This window comes from Xiphophorus maculatus, chromosome 11 (assembly GCF_002775205.1).
Source record: "Xiphophorus maculatus strain JP 163 A chromosome 11, X_maculatus-5.0-male, whole genome shotgun sequence".
Lineage (NCBI taxonomy): Eukaryota > Metazoa > Chordata > Actinopteri > Cyprinodontiformes > Poeciliidae > Xiphophorus > Xiphophorus maculatus.
Window position 1 is genome coordinate 25,007,934 of NC_036453.1, and position 19,779 is coordinate 25,027,712.

The 19,779-nt window shown below is 37.3% G+C and overlaps 2 protein-coding genes across 9 annotated transcripts in view; one reads left to right on the forward strand and one right to left on the reverse strand.

The window, feature by feature from the left end:
* Positions 1 to 15,517, reverse strand: part of ncor1 (nuclear receptor corepressor 1) — an 82,021-nt gene extending 66,504 nt beyond the window's left edge. For 7 of the 8 annotated variants that reach the window (XR_002753516.1, XM_023342857.1, XM_023342861.1 and 4 more), the window contains exons 1-7: positions 15,391 to 15,517; positions 9,671 to 9,863; positions 4,555 to 4,649; positions 4,211 to 4,418; positions 3,895 to 4,077; positions 3,205 to 3,318; positions 800 to 856 (exon numbers count right to left, since the gene is read on the reverse strand). Coding sequence is in view for 7 of the 8 variants with exons in the window: in XM_023342857.1 (XP_023198625.1) it covers positions 800 to 856; positions 3,205 to 3,318; positions 3,895 to 4,077; positions 4,211 to 4,418; positions 4,555 to 4,649; positions 9,671 to 9,784 (771 nt within the window). In the remaining variant the exon portion in view is untranslated. Of the gene's footprint in view, positions 1 to 799; positions 857 to 3,204; positions 3,319 to 3,894; positions 4,078 to 4,210; positions 4,419 to 4,554; positions 4,650 to 9,670; positions 9,864 to 12,959; positions 13,079 to 15,390 lie in introns of all 8 variants that reach the window. The other variant, XM_023342856.1, reaches the window with a different exon arrangement.
* Positions 15,518 to 16,077: 560 nt separating this feature from the next.
* The window catches only part of pigl (phosphatidylinositol glycan anchor biosynthesis class L), a 14,259-nt gene continuing 10,557 nt past the window's right edge, over positions 16,078 to 19,779 (forward strand). The window contains exons 1-2 of the mRNA XM_005800774.3: positions 16,078 to 16,357; positions 16,870 to 16,969. Of these exons, the coding sequence (XP_005800831.1) occupies positions 16,099 to 16,357; positions 16,870 to 16,969 (359 nt within the window). The 5' untranslated portion in view covers positions 16,078 to 16,098. The remainder of the gene's footprint in view (positions 16,358 to 16,869; positions 16,970 to 19,779) is intronic.

The window sequence follows — 19,779 nt, forward strand, 5'->3', positions numbered from 1 at the left end:
AGTATTTTTGACGTTTCCAAACATGTCTGAATATCATTTGAATTGAAAGAGAGAGCGAGATTTTTAACAGATAGCAAGAAGGGTAAAAGGAGGTTTTATCCTTTACATCTTGCAACATCATTTCATCATACAAATATACACAACCTTTTGTCTTTGATGTAACATATCAGTAAACGTGTGTTTTCCACGCATATAACTAAGCACCACTCATTGCTGTAAGGCAAGAATTAAATGCCGTCCTTATTTACATCTTCCATTTTTAAACAGAATTGGGAAGCAGTAAAAATTGTAGAGTTGGATAATAACTAGTTACATCTACTTAAATAACATTTTAGAAACCATTTCCTTGCATGAGTAGGTTTATTTTGCTGTATTTTTTACTTTTATTTGAGTAATTTTATTTTGAAGTGCCACTACTTTTATTCGAGTACAATTCTTGGATATTTTGTAAAATTGTTATTTATTTTGGTCCTTAAAATGCCAAAATAACTCTTAAATTTTCAGCCGACTCAAGATATAATATTTTAACATTAAATGATTGATTTTTTTTATTTATTTATTTTTTATCAGTTACTCATTACTTCAGCAGCCTTTTAACCAAATACTTTATTTACTCTTGAGTAATTTCTCGGACAGCTACATTTTACTTTTACTTGAGTAAAAATATGCTGAAGTAGTGCTATCCTACCCACCTCTAAAACAGTCTAGACAAAATTTGAATTGGCGCATCTCTAATCATTTAAGATCCTTAAAGCTAAAGGAAAAAAATCCGTAAAATAATCACAATTAATCAACATACCAGCTCAACCTTGGGGCCAAGACCTTCCAATATTTTATGGGCCTCCTCAGCTTTTTTCTGAAAAGAAAGCATTGACATCACAACAGACGCTTAATGAGTTACTGTGAATAGTTTAGTGATATAAATGACACTTTTTGTGTGATTGGTGTCCTAATTAAAATAAAAATTGTCACTTTTATCATTGTCATTGTCAAGGGTATCACAAAAAATTGTGACAAATTTTTAAGTTCATATCTCCCACCTCTAAGTGAAATTATTTCATGAAAAAAGTAGAAAAACTCTCCAAACCTGCATAACAAAGTTTAGAAACATTCGTTGGTTCTTCGCTAGTGTTAGCCAAAGTTATTAAGAGCCATTTTGGAAAATCCATTGAGCCATTTGTGGCTCCTGAACCGCAAGTTGCAGACCCCTGAGCTAGTGCAATAGTAAAAATCCTAATTAAATACACTAATATTGATAGCTGCGACATGTCAACAAGTTGAAAAGTTTAAGGCCCTGCAAGTGGCCAGCTTGCAGGGCTGCAAGGGGGAAAAGAGCAAAAAATGGTGATGCAAGAAAATAATTATGGAGGCTGGGAAGAGATTCTTCCTGGGTCAGAGCAGATTTTTAGCTGAGACAAGATCATTAGGAGAATAATGACTCAGTGTGTAATTTCCAGAGCTCATCTACAGACGGGGCAAACAAGTGCAGCTGCCAGACTAACTGGCATGAGCGAGCGCCTTCACATCCTCCAGGGTTAATGGTTGACTGAATAGGAGAAAGAGTCTCAGCACTCTCCGACCACAACGCTGTCTCCCAGCCATGAACTGCAGTGACCCCCACAGAAATGGTTTTCCAACTTCATGAAACGCAGTTCCTTTATCCCGAGACTGTTCAAAGTGAGGCCAGGGGGCCATTTGCAGCACCTGGACTGAATTTTTTGCGGTCGCCCGACTACAATCGTCTTTCCCCTCTGTCTTTTTTTAACGTTTTAATATACAAGTTAAAGTTAAAAGAAAAACACATTGCTGACAAAAAATTTAAATTAAAAAAGCAAAAAAAACATGAATAAACAATATTAAAATTCTTGCTAGAGGCAAGAACACAAAATTGTAGGAAGCATAACCTTATTATACATTCACTTTTTTAAAAAGTACAGCAAATTATCGAAATCAAAACAACAGAATCTTTCTTGTATATTTTCCTAAAATCATCTCCACAGATTTCCAGCTGAATCTGAAGACAAACCCAGAAGAAAACAATCAAACCTTATTGTATTTATCTAGCAAATAATTTCTATATATTTTTTATTTTGAGTGAAAAACTCTTTGAATGCCTCACAACTATTCCACACCTGAATCCCTCTAACTGAAGTAAAGTTGTTTTTAATATTTGTTTAGTTTTCTTTTTAAAGAATCAAATTCATAGTTTATGTATTTCATGTTGAACCATGTCTGTGTGCAGCTTTTGTAAGCTTTGTATATAGTCAATGATATTCTGAGCTTTATTAAGTCGGAACATTTTAAAGTGCCCACTTCCAGAATAAAGTAGTTTTTGTAGGAAAGGTTTTCAGGTTTCCTTTTATTTCCATGGTAACTACGACAACAGCTACTCATTGCCTTACTCTCTAAAACAAACCTGTGTGAACCAAAGCCTGATGTTAGTTTCTCTATTAAAACTCGATTAAATACAGTCTTTGTGTTTTTCAAATAAAGACCCTGTTTTTTAATCGCTGAAAACAGACAAAATATTACGTCATTTTCTTTAGTTGAGCCCAAAATAAAAAGCTAAATTTGTTTAAATGGAATAGTTCATACTTAGTTTATTGCTGAGTAGATAAAAAAAAAAAAAAAAAAAAGAGTTTTTTTTTTTTTTTTTGAGCTGATAACTTTGACCAGAGTGACAAAAAGTTTGGACGCCACTTTTTAAAAGGTAATTTTAAGTGATTTTTAAGAAGTTTTAATGGTCAAATCTTTTAAAGATTCCATTGAAAACACATCCCAACTCTTTTCCACTGCAGCCAAATTAATAAAAAGAAGAATTAAACCCACAAGAAAGTGCAGCAACAGTGGATACAGTTGAATCATTGTTCTGAGAATCAAAATCCAGTCGTGTTTTGTGGTCAGGATGCTTGAGCAAGAAGCAGAAAGAAATGTTCATTTCTTAGTGGAAGCAACTTAATACAGCTCCACTGCGGTTCAAAGCAAATGCTTCATTTCAAAAGAGAAACAGGCAGAATGGAGAAAAACCGAATTTATAGAGATGGTTACAGCCCGTCTGCTGCAAGGATCGAGAAGAAATGTTGTGATCCCAGTTAAAAACAGACAAATTAGCCTTATGGGTGGCTGCAGCCGAGACAAACTGCAGCCGAGACAGGAAAACTGAATAACACCATCAGAGATGGAAGGTGAGTTTGGAGGACGTACCCTGTTCTCATCGTAGATGATCTGAACGATGCTGCGGTGCTTGTGCTCCACCGGAGGAGGGGTCACTGGCTTTTCTGGCTCCACGGGCTTCGCTGCTTCTTCCTCGAGTTGTTGCTAGGAGACGACGTCGAGATGAGAATTTCAGACCAAAAAGCTTAATATAAAATAATTTAAAATGAAAATCACACACAGTCACACGTTTCCATATGTTGAAACTTTGGAATTTCAGTATTTATCTTCTTTTTATTTTTTTGCATGAAACAGCATAAAGCACCTGAATGCTGCCTCAATAATCAGCTGATGCTCATTGGATCCCAGAAGCTCATTCATTTTGTATACAGTGATATCAACTGTATACACATTAACTTAATTAGGTACTGTGTGGCCAGCTATCACAAAAAACCTGTAGGACTTCTAATTAAATACAGTGATATATTGTGTATAGACAAAAAAATGTATTATTTAGAATTAAGACAGAATGTAAATTTCACTATTTTGTTACCTAAAACTCTGGCTATTTGCAAAGTAGGTCTGTCTTGTTTTGTTTTACTGCCACTGGGAACAAGCTTCTTTTTTTTCCCTGAACGGGATCATTATGAAACATTTCATTAAGGCCAAGGTTTCTTATACAACAAACTTTGTTTTCCAGCCTTGCCCAGTGACAAAACGCCTGGCTCGCTTTACCCCCACCTGCTTTTTCTTCAGCTTGGAAATCTGCTGTTCCACTTTCGCAATCTCCCTGTCCACACGGTCCATGCTCTGAATCAGCTCCTCCTTGGACAGCTTGGAGGGAGACGTGTCCTGCTCTTCCCCCATGTGCAGCGCAGGTCCTCCCGACGACGGTGACTCCACTTTGATGGTGAACGGAGACTCCTGATGAACAAAATTTGTTTAAAAAGCGTGAACCGTCAGGCTTGATTTTCTGCCAACTTAATCGAGTAAAGTTATAAAACCTAGATTCATCCGAGAGGGAAGAGAAGGAAAAGCTAAAACAATAAGGCCCCACCTTTTTGACTTCAACAGTGGCTCTTAAGCTGTCCTGTACAGTGTAGGGCATGGGCAGCACAATACCCCCAGCAGTGGGAGGGGTGCGGTTGATATGGGCCTCGGCAACGGTCTCCATGCGAGGGCGTTTGGCCTCCAGGGCCTCGTGCTCTGCCTGCGCTGTAACGGAGTGAAACTGCTGGTCGTAACCATGGCGTCTCTCCGGAGGCCTGCAGTACGAAAGCAGACATGAAACGTATTTAGAGAACGGTTCACCACAAATTGTTCGTAAAATATGAACAAATCTGAAAAGATCCAGCAGGAATTGAAAGAAAATCTGGTGCTTAGATGACGAGATGAGAGCACCTTTCGGCTCCGGGGTGGAACTCGGAGAGCAAGGACAGCCGTCTGCGGCCCTGTGGATCCTGCATGTGAGTGCGGTAGTCTGGGACGGAGAAATCCTTCAGGAGGAAGAGGAAGGAAACAGAAGACTTAGAAAGCAATCTGGTGAAGACCAGAATAGCAAAAAAAAAAATTTTTTTAAATAGAGAAGTCTCCCCACAAAAAAGCAAAACATGAATTCCTGCAAAATGAACAATTGCAGTTTAAACTCCTCAAATTCCCCATCGAACTACTGCTACGTCTGAAAGTTGTTTAATGAAATGTCAAACAGAGTGCAGGAGTGACTGGAGTTTCCTCTAGCTGTAACAGCATAGAGTAACATAGATGTGCCCCTCCCCCACCTTCAATAGCTACAAGAGGGCCACTACATGTTTCCCTATTTTACAAAAACAAACTTGTTTTCTTACAAACAATTTTTGCTATAAACACACAACGATGAGTCTCCTGTGAGCTCCTTCTGGTCCTTTAGGAAACAAAGAAAAGCAGGATAGTTGTGAGCTTTCAGAAGCAAAGCAAAAGTTGTTAATTTCCTCCAACCACTGAAAGAAACGACACAAAACCCTACTGAGAACAACCAACTTCCTTCTTCAAAAATGTAAACAGAAATGGAGAGGTTGGAGGATTTCTCTTTTGTCTTCGGTAAAAAACAATGAGTCATTTCTCTCTGTACATTTGTTTTGGTTGTATTTACCCAAAAAGCTCTAAGGGCACATATGCATTTAAACCACACAAGACTTCACTTCTACCGAACTGTTCCCTAGGTGGACCAAGGTTCACTTTTTTGGTCCGCATCAGAGTTCGATTGCACATTCACACCTCCCCAAATGAATCAAACTTTATAGCCAAACAAACTAGTTTGATTAAGGTGAACTAAACAGGGCTGGTGCGAACGCCATCACGCATTCTTACCCTTATCCCTAAAAGTTACTTATATGTCTTGTTTACTCTTTCAAATCTTGTGATTGGCTGAGGAGGAGCAAAAAAAAAAAAAAAAAGGTAATCACTGCATCACTCTCTTGACCTGCAAACTGGGCTTACCCCTCTACAAATCAGCTGATCAGGGTTATGTCTAACCTCAGCTGACTTTAACCACTTTGGTCACTTCCCAGAACACATGGAGGCAGCAAAAAGGAGTTTTGAAGTATTTTATTCAAAGATGCTCCAATTCTTTACAAAAAGAATAACATGCTGTTGAACGCTACAGATAGCAAGCTACAAGTAGCATGCTTTACTGCGTCATGTTTTCAGAGTGCAGTTCTGACACCAGGTGCATTATCCTCTTAAATTTTCCTTCTACTTATTGCTGCACACCTATCTCTATCTGACCTGTCTGAGGCAACATTGTGCAGCGTGCCAGGAGCAACTAGAATGTAATAATATTTTTGCTTAACTCTTTGTCAACATAAAATAGCAAGTCACATTATTACTAAAAGCAAAAATATATATTATATTTAAGTTGAAGTAGGAAAAACTGTTATTTCTCTACTTTAAGTAAAATAATGTCATATTAAACATATTAGTTTCTTTTTTCAATACCCTGCTTTTCTTAAGTTTTGACATTACAAGAATCCCATAGTAACCTCTGGCTGCTTGCAGTTAAATCATTCAGCACTGCAGAACATTTGTGGTAATTAGCAAAGAAAAACAGATAAATCCTCAGACTTTATTTTTACCTACAAGACTATATCCTGAGGCAACATTTTTGCTACGAAGAGTTTTGCAAGTCACTTGTGTATTTTGTCTGAAACATGGGACCTTTAACCCCACCCAGTCATTTCCTGTAAGCTGCCTGCTGTTTATTATCCCATAAAAGCAATAATTCCCAATTAACTCCTCGGTCAGTCAGTCACTCTGAAGGGAAAAGTAATGCTGACTTTATTTAGAGGTTTGACTTTAAGAATTCACAACATATTGTTGCTGTTGTTTTATTGTTTTGTTTTGTTTTTTCAAATAGAACTTTAACTGGTAATTTAAAAAAAAAAAATGCAAACAGTGCAGAACAATTTACCGGGGAAGTTCAAAACTGTTATCAGCACAGTGCGACTGCCAAAAAAAAAAAATCTGTTTTCAGGAAATATTCAGAAATCCCTATCCTCTCCTGGATTTAAGCAAACAATCAAATGCCTGGAATTTTTCAGCCAATACTTTTCTGTGAAAAAGAGATTCCAAGAAGAAGGATGAAGTCCAAAAAAAATGCCAAAATACAGGATCCATTTTTTTTTTTTTAAAGTTTCTCGGTTTCATTTATTTTAATAGAATAATACACAAAAAATATATTAATATGGCTGCATCAGAAAATGTCTCTCACCAGGATGGAATATAAAATTAAAATTGAGCCAATTATTGTCTATGAGCCACACTGTTTGTAGACACCAACCTAACATGTAAAAAAAAAAACTTTAAGTGAAAGGAAATAAGAAAAAAATAAACAGGAAGTGATAAAAACCAGCTGCAGGCTCGCGTCATTTATTTATGCTGTACCTGTTTGCTTTTTTTTTTTTAATTGTCTTTCAGTCTATTTAGTTCTAAAATGACAATAATCATCAAATTCAGTTACTTCCTTTTAGATTTAAAACAACAACTCAAGAAAGAACATGACATGTCTTCCTTTCTCTTTCTCTCTGAACGAGACTGAGGACGGAAGCACCAGAACAAGCCCACGCATGTGCATCCAGATCAGTGCGACATGCTTCCAATGCTGCTGCTTGCTCTTTAGTCAACAAGGAGAAATGAGCTGTCAGACCAGAACTGAAAAGTTTTGGACCAAACTGTCTCAAAATGAGTTACCAGAAAATAAATAAGTGCGTCAAATTGTCTTAAAAGTTGCTGAAAGCAGAAACAACATAATAATTTAGCCTTTTTGAGATGCAACGTGTCCACAAACTAAGATTTGTACATTGAAAAAGCTGAAAATCTAAATCTGAATGTTTAGTTCTAGTTGACAAATGTCAAAATACGTAACACTGTCTTTGTAAAAACACTTATAAATGTCAAATCTCTATTATCTACCTTTGAAATGTAGCAGGGAAATGTAAGGGTTTTTTTGTTTTTTTTGCATCACACTCATGTTGCTCAGGTCACAACTGAAGAAAGACAATATTTCTTTGTGTTTACAATTAATTTCAGACTTTTCATTTTTAGTATTTGGCATCACTTCTGCTTTATTTTAGCAAAACTAGAAACTATAGTCAAATAATTACTGAAAATACAGTTAGAAACTCAAATAATGCATGATGCCTTTGGTAATGAGATTCCACATTTCACCCTGAAAAAATATGTTTTTGTTGCTCTGATTTAGTTTTATCGAGTTTTATTCACATTACTGCCAAATGTTACGGCCCCTGGTCTCTTGAGACTGTGCAGGCTTCTTTTTGTTATTCAGGTTCAGCTGTGAGGGCACACCTTCCTGATTGATTGCCTGGAGGCTGCAGGAAAGCAGCCACCCCATTGGACCAGCAGAGAATTGCAAGCCAACCAGAGTCTCACCTGCTTCCTATAAAAGGCTCCTGAAATCATTCCTCCAGTGGGGCAGCTAGTAGGAAGAGGTTTTGTTAAGCTGTCCCCCACCTTTGGTGTTTACAACTGCTTAGGGCAGTTTTGAACTATTTTGTTTCTGCTTGTTCAGTTAAGCAGTTTGTGTCTGCTCTAAATTGTTTTGACACAACAATTTTAATAATTGGATGCATAATGCTTAATAGCAGAATTTTACAGAATTTGAATAAAGCAAAGCTAAAAATGACAGAACTTTTGGTAGAAAATATTTAAGACAAGGAGTGTTTTTTTTAAGTTTGTATACTCCAGTTAATGACTACTGAATTACCAAATTAGTTGCCAATTATTTCAATAAATCGATTAATCATGACTAATCCGATTAATTGCCTCAACTCTACATTAAATATGCATTTCATAATAAATCTGTGATCCTGGGCTGCACAGTGGCGCAGTTGATAGCACTGTTGCCTTGCAGCAAGAAGGGTTTGATTCCCAGCCGGGATCTTTCTGCATGGAGTTTGCATGTTCTCCCTGTGCATGCGTGGGTTCTCTCCGGGTACTCCGGCTTCCTCCCACAGTCCAAAAACATGACTGTCAGGTTAATTGGTCGCTCTAAATTCTCCCTAGGTGTGAGTGTGTGTGTGCATGGTTGTTTGTCCTGTATGTCTTTGTGTTGCCTTGCGACAGACTGGCGACCTGTCCAGGGTGAACCCCGCCTTTCGCCCGGAACGTAGATGGAGATGGGCACCGGCAACCCTCCCGACCCCATTAGGGACAAAGGGTGAACAGAAAATGGATGGATGGATGGATCTGTGATCCCGTCATTTTGTTTGTAAAACTTAAACAAAAAGTAGTCCTGCTATGTCGGAATCTTAACAAAACTTAGTTTAATCGCATTTTGATTAAACTAAGTTTAATCAAAATTAGTTTAATCCCTGCCCTGTGGACTCCCATCCACAGGGCAGGGAATGTGGACAACATTTTAAACCCTGCATTTGCTTTTTATTCACTTTCAGACTGCATGTGTGAAGCCAACCAAACCACCAGAACCAAACTATGCGGTTAAACATCACAAGCAGCAGACAAGGCAGCGAGCGATTATCAAGTGAGAGACATGGAGCAGCAAAGAGAAGGACTGATGTCCTGCTGTGGTCACAGAACGATTTCAGATCACGCATTCGTTTGTAAAGTCTGTTTGCAGTCCCACTGTACGCAAACTGTAGAAATGTTATTAGAGTCCGCTTGTTTGGTCCAGACAATGATACCCGGTGCATAACCAAGCAGACTACGCAAGGAAACACACGTGAATCAAATCACTTTGGTGTGAAAGAGTCGCAGACCCAGTTTAAAACTCTGATCTAGAGGCAAAAACAGAAATGTGCCACTGCTCTTTCATGAGGGTTTTTTTCACTGTGGATCACTAAAAAAAAATCAATAAGTCAAGTTTCTTTTTTCCATACTTGTTCAAATTTATAAAAATTATGTATTAAGGTTTTACAAGGGGCGTTAAAGCCTTTGAAATAAACTCTAAAAGATGCCAAACTAGTAAAGGAGGAGAGCAAGTGGCTTTACGGAAGTTTAGCTTTACCTGTTGGTGGCGCGATCCGGTGAAGGTGTACTGGACACCAGAGTGTGGTGGGTATCGGCTCTGCTCGCTGCTGAATGACCCCTGGCTGGGGGGGTAGCCCGAGCTGCTGGACATCCTGGTTTGGTGCTGGCGGGCTGCTGCTGCCTCACAAAACGGAAAGTTTGGCTACACCATGTTTGGAGACACGAACCACCTGCACAGAGGAATGTGGCAATAAAACACATTGCCACATTTGCATTTTAGACATTGGGACAGGTACGTAAAATACCTGAACTGATCTGAAAGAGAGCAAGAAGTTCAGCAGATAGCAGGAAGGTTTTACAGAGTAGAAAACGGTGGCTTTGTTTTATTCTTGGCTTTTACAGTCCTCCCAGGAAGTTGCGTTGCTGCGATTGCAACTGTTAATGCAAATTCAGTCATTTTTCGCAAATTTTGCATCTGATCCATCACATTTTCTGTATTTAGTGACTCTAAACAGTAACATTTGCCTTTTGAGATGTGCTGTAGGATTTTTGTTTGGGACGTTCCCTGCTCTTCTCCCATCTATGCTCCCTAAATGTAATGCTCATTTACAAAATTACAAAATTTTGATAATTACCGAGTCAGTAAGTGTTACATTTCATTAAACTGCTATAAGGGGTAGGATTAAATAAGTGTCTCCTTATCCCTACTTCTTTTCAAACAGAAAAGTAGCAGTAAGTTAGTTATTTTTGTTCTTGGTTATCTATGCCTATGTTTTCACTTGTCCTATTTTCTTTATTTTTAAAAACTTGTTTGACATAAATAAAAAATTATAGTCTTATAGCTTACAAAAACAAAAAGGAAATGATTAAAATTGGGCCAAAGCTGTCAAGGCTTTGTGTTAAACCAGAAAACAGAAAGATCAACACAAAATGTTGATCTTTGCACATCTAGTTAAAAGTTCAGGAGTTATGAATGAACCACTACAAAAAACAGAAAAACATCTTTAACACAGTTTTCCACTTTCAAAATCTAACAAGGTACACATATTTGATAGCACTGTTGTCAAACAGGTCATAAAGTCCTTAAAGCACTGACCCGCTAATACAGCCTCTTCTTGGCAGCATTTACAGTAAGGTTAGAGACTAATTTAAAATATTACAAACAAACCAAAAAATGTCTTTAGAAGTAAAAAAACAACATAATAATTTAGCCTTTTTGAGATGCAACGTGTCCACAAACTAAGATTTTTACATTCAGAAACTGAAAATATAAATCTCAATGTTTAGTTCTAGTTAAAAAATTTCAAAATACGTAACACTGTCCTTTTGTAAAAAACACTTATAAATGCCAAATCTCCATTATCTACCTTTGAAATGTAGCAGGGAAATTGTGCATTCATCTTCAGTGAAGATACACGATTTTTTAGGAATATAGACATTTTTATAAGCATATTTGTGAGCCTGCCTCTTTATTATTAAATCGAATATAATTTCAGATTTTTGTATAACTTTTCTTCAGATTAATTTAGAAAGTGAGCTATTATTATTACAGGTTAATTTTCTAAACTACAGAAAAGTTATTGTTAGCTCAAACGTGAAAAATTGGACTGACGTTGATATGCGATAGGAATACTGCAGTTATGTTAAGATTTACCAATGTTTTGTTTTATCTTTTTTTATACAATTACTCGATTAATCGTAAGAATAATCGATAGATTACTCGATTACCAAAATATTAGTTTACAACAGCCCTACTGTGGAGTCAGGGACAGTGTAGGCACAGCAATCGTCTGAGCCACAGAAGAACAAAGAAACACTTCAGCTACCGGTCTGTACCCTGATCATCCCACATTCTTAATGAACAGCTTTAAAAATGTCAGCGCAGATATGTTTTTAATCAGTTGAAGCATTTTAAGAGATCGTTCAGCTTGTAAAATTGACGATGTCATTTGTATTGAAAACCTAAAAAGGAGCCCAAATGTGACAGTGATAAAAAAAAATTTTCCTACGTTTCGTGCCGTTGACATGAAGGAGTTGAGCTTTTCAACATAAAAAATAAAATGCAGGTGCAAGTAACAATTCATTCTGTCATTGATTAACTGGATAAAAGCACTTGGTACATTCAGAAGATTTGTCACATAAGGAATTGTATATGGTATTAGAAATACACAGGACGCAAATTAACAATTTAATTCCTTTTTTAAATGTGAAAATAGACATTTTATTACCCAAAATGGAAGAACAGCATTGCTTTAGTGTATCCGTGATCATTTGTAGCAAAAGATAGTACTACTTCTAAACTCAGCCCTTTCTGCTTGACTTATCAAGACACTGTGGGGTTAATTTATACTTTATTTTTTGGACTACAGATTAATAGCAAAATGTGCCTAGCGGTATTTTTTTTTTTTTTTTTACATAAACTGTACCTGGTGAAGCTAAAACTTTGCCACTTGAGTGGTTTTAGGTAGAACATATTTACTAGCAAAGGTTGTTTTTTGTATCTTAAATGCAAAATGTGCATATGTTTTGGACATTTCTGGCTTATTTACTGCTCCAAGTATGTTGTTTTGTTCTCCAAATGTCCCTTTTTGAGTCCGTCTACTCCATTAAACGATTAATCGATTACTAAATTAGTTGACAATTATTTCAATAATCGGTTAATCACAATTAATTGTTTCAGCCCTAAAATAGAATGCTGTTTTATCTGTCCCCAAGTCTGTTATCAATTTACAATTACATAAAAAAAATAAGAATAAGTGTGATAAACACTCTAATATTCTGAGATGATTTGGTCAAACTATTAACATGGACTATAAAATCTGAGCCTTTAGCAAAAGGGGCGATGTTTGTGATTGATACAACATCCCCCAGACTGATTTCCATAGGTCATTTTAGACAAACGCTCTTGCTGGACCCAAAGAAACATGTATGAATGTTCTACAAGTTAGCATGGATCAGTTACTAATGTCAAAGAACACCAAGGACTTCAAACTTTTCAAAAGTTAGCATATCTTCTCTTTCTCTCTTCCCATTTCCCATCTGAATACTTCAAATATAGGCCACTAAAGGCGCAAACACCTGTCATGATTTTGATCACACTAAAAATAATATGCAAGATATATAAAGCATAGAGTAACTCCCCTGCATATTGCTGCTCACTGCCAATCAGCTGTTAAAAGTAAGGTCCTGACATACAAAACAACAAGAACATACAAATCACAAGCTGTATTATCGTTGAAATGCTGTGATTTTTACTAGACTTTTATGTTTGAATTTGACCTGTCAGAAAGAAAATAAAACTCTGGAGTATTAACCACGGCACTCACAAGGTTTTGTTTGGCTGAGCCTGCCGCTAAGCTTCTGATGAAAACGGTTCCTCTGGAACAGCAGCTTGATGAGGCTGGGATGACACTGGGTTTTTGTTGCTAGGGTCAGAGTTTAAGAACTGGAAACAGGAAGAACTGTGATTTAATAAGTTTAGTTACCAGTTTGAAGGGAAAAGCTCCAACTAATCAACCAATTTGTATCCACTTACTAGACTTGTGATTCTCTATATAGAGCAAAAGAAAAAGACATAGTACTCTGTGAAAATGACTTCTAAATGTAAATATTTTTGCTTCTGTCTTTTATTCCTCCCCCCCACCCCAATTTAATTACAAATACTTTATTAATCCCAAAGGGAAATTCAACATGGTAACAAAAACCACCCAAATTTCTGCAGAGTTGTTGAAGATGGTGATAGATGTGGGCAGGAAAAAACTCCTGACAGAAAACTCTGTTGGTGTATTTCAGTCTTGTTAAGAGAATGTTCAGGGTTGGCCATTATGTTTTTCATTTTATGACGCATCCTTCTTTGTACAGTCATCTCTAGAGTAGACCTCAGAACCGAACCAGCCTTCTTTATCAGCTGGTTGAGTTTTTTTTAAGTCACTGGCTCTGCTGCTGCTACCCCAACAGATGATGGCAGAAGAGATTAGCATAGATAACTACTAACATGTTATATAACTATAACATGTTAGCAGGGAGAGGAGTATTCGCTGTTGTTTTTGTAAATACATGCAATTAGGTCATGTTATATATTATTGCAGGGTTTCCCACATTGTATTATAAGCCTGACGGGCTACCAGGCTTTACTTGTGCACCACCAGGCTTAGTATTGTTTACTTATTTTACTTTTAATGATTGCCTTTTTTTTTTTAGACTTTATAGATGGTGTTTATGTATTAATTTTCCAGTCTTCCAATAACACATAACTATCAAGTGATATTTTCAAAATTCCTGTTAACTTTAAACATTTTTTAACTCCAAAACATGGCAGCCGACTGGACGACTGCCCCGTAGAACCGGGCTTAGCAAGTTTTCTGGGGGAAACCTTGTTATTGCTTTAAATCTTTGTGCAAAAACTGATTATGTGTTTTAATTTTGTTGTTTTGGGGGGGGTGCGGGTTCACTGGGAAAGCTTATGATGATAATTTAATCTCAGATAATGCCTCATAGACAGTTTATTAAAAATAACTATCACTGTAAGTCAGCTTCAGGGACTAATTTTTATGTTACAACATTCTACAGAAAAGCCACTACAAACAATCTGAGCAGAAGAAAATCACAAAAGTAGTTGACATGAACTGATTATCTGTCTTATGGCATAAGAAAGGTATGAAAGCAGCTCTATGGAGCATAAAGTAGCACCGCATTGTTTCTCATCCACCTGTTGCAGCACACTGCAGGTCAACTGGCTATTATTACACTTTTCAATCTCTAACAAAGACAATTAGTTAATATTGTGATACCTCAATAATTTTAATTAAGGGTTTCATGCAATTTAAATTTTACACTGGTCAATCTCTACAATCTCTAGCCAGATATCTACTTTCAACTGAAATACAGACTGAAGACTGAACATCAATTTAGAAAGAAAAAAAAGATGTATGCACTTTAGAAATTTAATCCCTGTTTATCTGTATTAAAAGAAACCCTTCCCCTTAGTAAGAAATTCTTCAGCTTAGCAGCTTATAGAAATATATATTTTCCCCTATTTTTTTTTTTAAAGTCACATGGCAATCACGTTTTGTAAAACACGCTATTCCTTTCTAACTGTTTTGTTTTATGGACTTTTTTTAGCTGGATTTCTACACATACTTAATTTTTCCCCACCTTCGCTTTTGAAATAAAACATGGGAGGAAATAAAAATGAGTTGCAGGCATTCACCCTCCACTGCATCAGTTTAATAGCAGCTCCAGAAGGAATTTGAGGCATATTGGGGTTGTAAACATAAATCTACCTCAGTGAAACTTTAAGGTCGAATTAAAAGGGTGCAATATAACAATGGCTCCGTCTGACTGTTTCCATGCAAAGTGAGCAGGCCTTGTGTACAAAAAGAATAGGGTTAATGCTGCTACTGTCTTGTGTTTCTGTTGACACTTAAAACGACATTATAACACAGTTAACTGCAACTGGATTAATACCACATCATGATGACGGGGAGGGGGGATGGGACTGCTTTCACACAACAGGGAGCGTATACAAAAAACGAACAAAACAATAAATGTTAACTCATATTAGGGCGATTTATACGTACTTTAACACCATATTAGGACGTTCAGGATGTTGTTGTGGCTAGCTGGCTAACCCAGCCTGTATTTCACCTTAAACCACGTCGCCATCTTGCAAGGCAGATTTTCAGCGAACAGCGAGTCGCTTAAATAGTGTATTAAGTACAGTCGCTGACTGGCTGCATGCAGGCCATATGTACTCACCCCATGTTTGAAGTTTGTAGAAACGGGAAAGAAAGATAGCCCGTGCAGAAATCTGTTTGAATTGTTGATTGTAAATCCGCGGGTTGTGGGCTGTGAACGACTGAGCAGACTAAAAGGCTGCGCCGCATTTGTCGGTCGACGTCCTGACAGTGACGAGCAATCGTTTTCGTTAGATTTTAATTTAGAATACTTCATAAATATGTACATACATACCAAACGGTTGTTTGTATTAAGAGTAACATAAAACGTTGCGCCTCTTTTCAGTTTTGGCTAATATTTTAAAACTACGACCCAATTATTTTTACATATCTGTAAGGACAGTACAGTGTTACACATAAATCGTCCCCTCAAACAAGGTAATGCCTAAGAGCTTTTAAAATGGTACTTTAAAAATAATCACCCACAGATATCAAAGAGCTAGACTCTTATTTTACTAACGTATATCTGATGTTTTTTAAAAATCATAATTATGTTACAATTTTATTCTTAAAGTTGTTCAGGCTTTTGTTAAGTAAAATGCGAAAGTAATTCTAATTGTGTAATTAAAAAATAGCGATAAGTGTGGTATATGGTTACTTTTGCTGACCGACGAGTTTTTTAAACAACCGTAAAATGTATGCACTTTTTATTCTTTTTTTTTACACTCGGAACCATTGACGGTTTGGAATTATATCCTTACACGGACTGTTTACGGGGACGGTCAAAATAATGTATGTTTACCTAGTCCTCTTCGCCGTTTTATCCTATTTAGTTTGTATAAAATGCATTTACAATCGACAATGGCACGCTTTGAGGAGCTCGCTGAAACGTACCTTCAACGTTTCGTCAGAGAGAAAAACAGTTGGCGCTGACGTCAGAGCTCTGGTGGTTACTGCGCATCCGGATGATGAGTGCATGTTCTTTGCCCCAACGATCATACGACTAGTTGAATTAAATGCCAGCGTACACCTGCTGTGCTTGTCTGAAGGTATGAGAAGACGACACACCGACTGACATTGATAATAACAGCAAGGCAGTTTAAAGTTAAGGGAACATTGACCAAGTATTTTATCTAGAATGTTTGGTTTCAGTTTTATCCACCCGTTCGGGTTTAGATTCTGAAGTAAATCTCCTTAGCCAAAAGACACAAAGGTTAAAGATCAACAAAGCATCACCTTTAAGCTTGAAGCTATAGAAAAAGTAATCTTCAGGTTGAAAACATGAACATCTTCAAGTTGAGGTAATAATTAAGTAGGATGTAAAAGCCATAGAAAACTGATATTCGCTTATGTTCCGTAACATAATTTGAGAGGTAAGAGTAAAGTTTGTTGAATGATGGAAAGGTAATCAGCACTGTATTTTAATCAGACCTAATTAAATTGACAATACTATCATTCAGTAGTGATATATATATGTTTCATAAACTTCATAGGGGTAAATTATACTTTTTTTATTTTTGATAAACCTGTAGACTCAACTTTTTCTGCAATTTTTGTACAGGGAACTACTATCATCAGGGATCTCAGCGCAGAGAAGAACTTCTCAAAAGCTGTGCTGTGTTGGGGATACCAGCCTCCAGAGTCACCATCATAAACCACGAGTAAGCATAAGTTTACAACAACATGCAGCTCATAAATAACTGCTTTTACCTGATTAACTTACTTGAACACTGTTATTTGATGGGGGGGGGCTTATTAAGGATTTTTTAAAACAAAATTACTAATGGCAAACTTATGTTCTTTGTTTTCAGTTTGATCAATGTCAAACTAAAAACACTGATCAAGTTTCCTGACTTCCTATTCCTGACTAATAGGAAGTCAGTAATTTAGTTATTCCTGTCTTTCTATTAGCTTGGGCTATTTGTACTAACTGACACATTTCTTTTAAAGCTTTAAACTACTACAACAGTGACAAACCAGACTTAAAAACAAAAAATAACTGTCTCACAATTCACATACAATGTCAGAAATAACAAATAACTGGTGTAAAAAAAAATAAAAAAATTTTTTTTAAAAAGTAAAAATGTACAAAAAATTCCAGAATGTTATTAAAACTAATAAAAATATAGAAATAGGGGAATCTGCTTAAGTAAGGTAAATGTGCTGATTTAATGTTTTTTTTTATATTCCAACCCACTATTATGGTCTCCATAAGGTGGTGGGGCTTTTGGGGGGATTTCTTACCGGGAAGAAGATTGCTTTAATAGAATTAGAATGCTTTGGGATCCTAAGAACAAGCTGACCAGAGGCATGCCTGGGTTTCAGTGCTAGATTTCCTAGAGACCCAACCTGATTGAAGATTTGTATAAATGGATGGATGTTCTTTATTTAGCTCATTGCTTATCTGCCTCTTGGAAAGCGTCAGATTCTTTCCTTTAAGCCAGCGTCTGTCAAAACACAAAGCGCTGACCACAAATCCACAAATCACATCCTGGCATTGTGCCCGCAAGTGACGTCATTCATTCTGAGCTGATGTATTATGTAAGGAGGTTGATAAGTCTGCCCTATAGGACACCAAATTCACCCAAAAAAAACTCCCCCCAAAAATCCCAACACCCATTCTACTTCCTGTATGTAACAAAATATATTTTTATTTGAACATTTTTGCAAAATATTGTAAAGCAAGTTTAAAAAGTCAGCTTAAAGCATTTTTTTTATCTCAAGTTTGAAATGATAATTTTCTAGTGAAAGAGATTTTTTCTCTCTCTCTCTGTTTAATGTGGATAAAATCTTCAGCCTGACTTTCAAATGTTTGGAGTTTCTCAGCAGCTCTGAGCTGCCTCCATGTGAGTCCCGGCATGTTGGCTCACCAGGAGAGCTGGATGAACTCTGACACTCACCTGGAACTCCCAGTAATGAGCTGGTAACATGCCCAGACTGTCTGCCCAAAGAACAACTGTGCGTGTGCTTGCTTCAGCACGTTTGCTCAGACCTCACCATTTTACCATCTTTTTGCTCACAGAATACAGCTGAACTTTGTTCTCCGAACTGTCTGCACTTTTGCTGAGCTGGAGGGTGGTCCGTTTCCCCCCTTTCCTTGTATTCCCCTGTTTGCCTGAAACACACACCTAAACACACACACCTAATCAGCATTTTGAGAAGCCTGCTCACTCGCTACCGACTGGTCCCCCTTACGCCTCCCCGTGTCCACGTCTGCTGAGGCCAACCGCCACGGACTGTGGGATACATTGTGGCGACACACTAAGCACTGCTAATGTAGGTCATTGTAAACTGTTTTTCTCTGCTTGTGTCTGCACACAGCCAGCCACACTTTGGCTTTGCTCCCAACCTCGCTCACCAGTTCAAGTATGCTCTTGTTTTTCCTTTGCGTTCATTTTGTTCTGCCCAAAGACGGAGAAAGGACAGTGTAACCTTTAGTCCACATTGATCATTAGAGTTGAACTAGTCGGTTTGGGGTTGTAGCTTTAACTGTAATGAGGTCATATATTTGGGCTGGTTCTTTATCCACGTGAAGGACAATTTAAAATCTTTCTGTATCTGTGCAACAACAAGACAGGTCAAGTTTATTTGTAGGCTTCTTTCCTACCTTCATCCCTCTCTGGCTAATTTTTTTGCGTCTGCAACAGAAAAGCATCCCCACAGCATGATAATGCCACCACCTGTTTCAAAATGGGGATGACGTGATCAGGCTGAAGTGCAGATTTACATCTCGCTCTCCACAAAGTTTTGTTTGTATGTCAAGAAGTCGCTGTGGTGGCTTCATCTCATTGACTGTGCGCTATGGTTTAAAAATAAAATCTACAAGTTCTGAAAATGCCAAATTCAGTTTCTGATTTTAATAGATTTTTTTCCTCACTATTTTTCCTTAAACAATTACAAATGACAGAAAATATCTTAATAAACTATCTGGCTTTTATTTCTATAATTCCTTCTGCAAGTTGACCTGAATCCAAAGTAAAAATAAATAGAAGCTGTAAAACACGTTTGTCAAAGAAGATAGTAGTTCTAGGGGCGGGTTAAAATCACTCTGGGATACGGAAGAGGTTTAGGGCCACCAAAAAAACAAAAATGAGTACTGACTTTAATCTCAGAATTCTGACTTTCTGACTTTAATCTCAGAATTCTGACTTTAATCTCAGAATTCTGACTTTTGTCATGGAGATACTATCTGCATGATATGAGCTGCTGCAGCACAACAGTGAAAGCCCTAGCTGTCCTCTGTGCTGCGCTGCGTTGTTGATGAGGGAGGAGTTAGTGCGGTTACATGACGACAGATCTTAGTCAGACAAGCTCTCATGCAAATACAGATCATTTCTTCGAATAACAGGAATAACATTTGAGCTCTGTTTCAGTATAGCAGTTCAATGCCGATGGGACAGCAGTGATGACAGCATGAGGGTTGGGGGAGGCCGGCAGCACACCGGGGTCTCTGCTATCAAATTCGATCTGA